General features: G+C 32.9%; 1 protein-coding gene across 1 annotated transcript; it reads left to right on the top strand.

The window, feature by feature from the left end:
* Window positions 1-255: 255 nt before the first annotated feature.
* LOC123523543 (uncharacterized) lies at window positions 256-2,397 on the top strand. Its single transcript, XM_045301207.2, has 3 exons — window positions 256-400; window positions 887-1,328; window positions 2,136-2,397. The coding sequence occupies exons 2-3, from the start codon at window positions 893-895 to the stop codon at window positions 2,147-2,149; spliced, it is 450 nt and encodes a 149-aa protein (XP_045157142.2). The 5' UTR covers window positions 256-400; window positions 887-892; the 3' UTR covers window positions 2,150-2,397.
* Window positions 2,398-3,476: the final 1,079 nt, after the last annotated feature.

The following is a 3,476-nucleotide window of genomic DNA, read 5'->3' as shown; positions in this document are numbered from 1 at the left end:
TTGAAAAAGGTACGTTTATATTTTTAGGTTATTGTTTCACCATTCACATTATCTCATCAGCAAATTTTTTAATATGATTAAAGAGGAACAGAAGTTAATAAAAAGAAGCTTTTAAAATATATCTTTTTGAGGGTAAACATTCAAGTTGAGAACCATGTGTTCTATCTCCATTTGACGGAGGAAGGAAACTAATCACTAATCAGTCAAAATGCCGTACGTCACAACTTAAATCTACATAAATGAGTTCATGTAAGATTGATTATCACGGATAGGACATTGACATTTTGAATAATGTATATAAGACCTGCATATTCCTCTCGGAACCAATCTTAGTGCCGCAGATTTAATACAGATAACTACCGGTGTACAAGGCGTTTTATTCTAAACGACCAAGTTACAAGTAAGTTTAGTTTAACTATGATCGTTTACAAAGTATCTGTTACAATAGACATATGGAACCAATGTTTTGTTTTCATGTATTCTCGATGAAATGAACTTTTATTTTATGAATTTCAACGGTCGTGTCGAAAAAATTTTTAAGTCCGTCGCGTGATAAACGTTGCGTTGAGATTAAGTCTTATTTGTATGACTGTAGATTTGTACTCGGCTCAAGTATATTTTTGCACATTGTATATGTGTTAGAACGTGTTAATGACTGCGTTCCTCCTCATATTTTTAGTAACTTTATTTGTTGTACATCTTTAGCTTTGTTGTTGAGCTGCTTAAAATATAATGGAGAAACTGCTTATGTCTAATTATGATAATTATAGGAGATGATAGGAGATGATACATGAGCAGATAGTGTGACGTAATTGACGTATGTTACATTTAAAATGCCGTTGTTATAAAACCATTAGTCACCTAAGATATTTTCTTTTCTTTTCAGCATAAAATGAACATATTTATTGCCTTTGTCGCTATATCCGTGATATGTTGTGTCTTCGCCCAGACTGGTTACGCCCCCTATGAGAGCACATACGGCGATAACAGAGGTACACTCCGGAGAGGAACCGGTAGACTATCAAGACTAGGTCGTGGTGAAGATTATAGACGAAGAGGATCACGATATATAGATGGGGATAATTATATTCCTAGGAGACAAAGAGCACGATACGTAGATGCAGGGGACAATTATATTCCTAGGAGTCAAAGGGCACAATACATAGATGCAGGGGACAGTTATATCCCTAGCAGACAAAGGGAACAATACATTGATACCGGGGATAGTTATACTCGTGGGAGACAAACAGGACGGAACCGTGATAGAAGTTATATTCCGCGAAGACAAACCGCACGATATGTAGGAACAGGCTCAAGTTATATTCCCAGTAAGTATAATAATAAAACTATTTCCTTTGTTTAGTTTTTATACAAATTCACTCTAGAGTCAGCTTTGTGGATAAACTAATACTGATGTCATATTTGGAGTGACACCCTAACCTCTAGGCCACTGCTCCTTTGACTTAGTATTCTGTTAAAAATGATTAAGTATTTACACGTGAACAGCAAATTATTTTGCAGAATGCGTAAGCAGTGCAAAACAATGTAGGTAACTGTTGTTGGAATGTTATCTAAAAAATAAACAATAAAATCAACACTTTCTTTTGTAGTATACTTATGTAACCTTCAAATCCTCATTTAAAATAGCTGATTTAGTTTTACAGTTTAATTGGAATATCTTTATGCATAAAATTCATAACAATAGAAAAACGATTATTAAAGATATCCAATGATCATCATTCACTAAAATATTTAATCTTTATTGTTTGTTTGTTTTGGGTTTAACGCCGTTTTTCAACAGTATTTCAGTCATGTAACGGCGGGCAGTTAACCTAACCAGTGTTCCTGGATTCTGTACCAGTACAAACCTGTTCTCCGCAAGTAACTGCCAACTTCCCCACATGAATCAGAGGTGGAGGACTAATGATTTCAGACACAATGTCGTTTATCAAATAGTCACGGAGAACATACGCCCCGTCCAAGGATCGAACTCGCGACCCAGAGATTCGTAGACCAACGCTCTTACCTACTGAGCTAAGCGGAAATCCTCACCAAATGTATTTAAATTTACTAAATATATAAATTAAGTTTTGAGCTACATTCATAATTAAATGTCAATTGTTTTTTTATTTCAGCTAGCACATACTAGAAACAAAATTCAAGTAGTAAGCTCGTCTGCGTTATGCAAAGGAAAATTATGTTCATTACATTGATAAAGGAATCCAGGGACTTCCATCTACTTGAAAAATATTACATTATATACTTTGAGCCTTATGTTTATTGAATTCATTTAAAACTGTGAATATTATTTTGGGTAATCTACCACGTTTAAAAATATTTTATGTGCATATTTATACATATTGATCTTTAATTGTAATAAATTTTGTTAAAAATAAATTTACTTTCTTGCCTATATTTTACTCGAAGACCCTCCTATGAATACATGCTTTTCATAGTCAGTCCAGTTAAAACAACAAACCAAGTACATACACAACAATGCCGTAGTTTTTTGCTGAGTTCCCGATGTTATCTGATTGTGTACAAAACCAAGAGGCCCAAAATGAGCCTAAGTGGCTCCTCTGAAAAAAAAAACCCGTGACATTTTAACCTTGTTGAAAGTGTTCCAAAATATACAATGCACAATACGAAACCTGGTGTGAACATCCATTTAAAGGGAATTCCGATAGTTTTTTATGCGCATCTTTCTGCGCAGCCGACACTTTCTATGGAAAACTGAACTGAAGTCAACATTTGTCGAAACATGTTAAAGACAGTCTTAAATATGAGGAATCTTGAATGAAATAACATATTTGATAAGTTTTATTAGTAATCAAATCTTGATACTCGTTTATGTTGTATTGACAAGTATCATGCCTGACAGGTATCTTGTTATTTTTGTGGTTGCGTTTTCACATCGCATTTAAGTACAAAGACAGTGTTGTTCATATAATGTAAGATAATTGACTTAGTACTGATAAGACAATACCACCTTTTAGATTATTTAGTATTCAATTATAGAAAGAATTCAGAATTTTTAAAACTTTTTTTAACTTCTAGCAGACATACATGTAATCAATTTGGCCAGGTTTGCGTCATTTTCCGTCTGAACAGGTGTTGTATTCTAGCGGTCTTAACATAAAATTTAGCCTGGTGACCCATACTTTTTTAGCCATTTTTATGCTCACGATACAATTATCTATACACAAGAAAAACAGGAAAAAATTCTATGAAAGAGTTTTTTTCAAAATTAAAAAAAATATTCTTCACTATGGGTATTTTTCACTGAAAAAAGTTCACAAAATTAAATATGAAACAAATTTTTTTTTCATTTGTACCCATTATTGTAAGGATAGAGTATTACAAATATGACTATGATATAAAATAAGTACATAATAAAATCTGTAAGAAGAAAAAAAAACTTATTGTGCTCTCTTGATGTATATTTTGGTTTGTATTTATAAAGAAGCAGAAAATTA

This window comes from Mercenaria mercenaria, chromosome 3 (genome assembly GCF_021730395.1).
Source record: "Mercenaria mercenaria strain notata chromosome 3, MADL_Memer_1, whole genome shotgun sequence".
Taxonomy (NCBI): domain Eukaryota; kingdom Metazoa; phylum Mollusca; class Bivalvia; order Venerida; family Veneridae; genus Mercenaria; species Mercenaria mercenaria.
Note: the sequence above shows the minus strand (reverse complement) of the source record. Positions and strands in the feature narration are given on the sequence as shown.

Bases quoted from the DNA above. Each gene is read 5' to 3' on its own strand.
- LOC123523543 (XM_045301207.2), top strand. From the start codon at position 893: ATGAACATATTTATTGCCTTTGTCGCTATATCCGTGATATGTTGTGTC.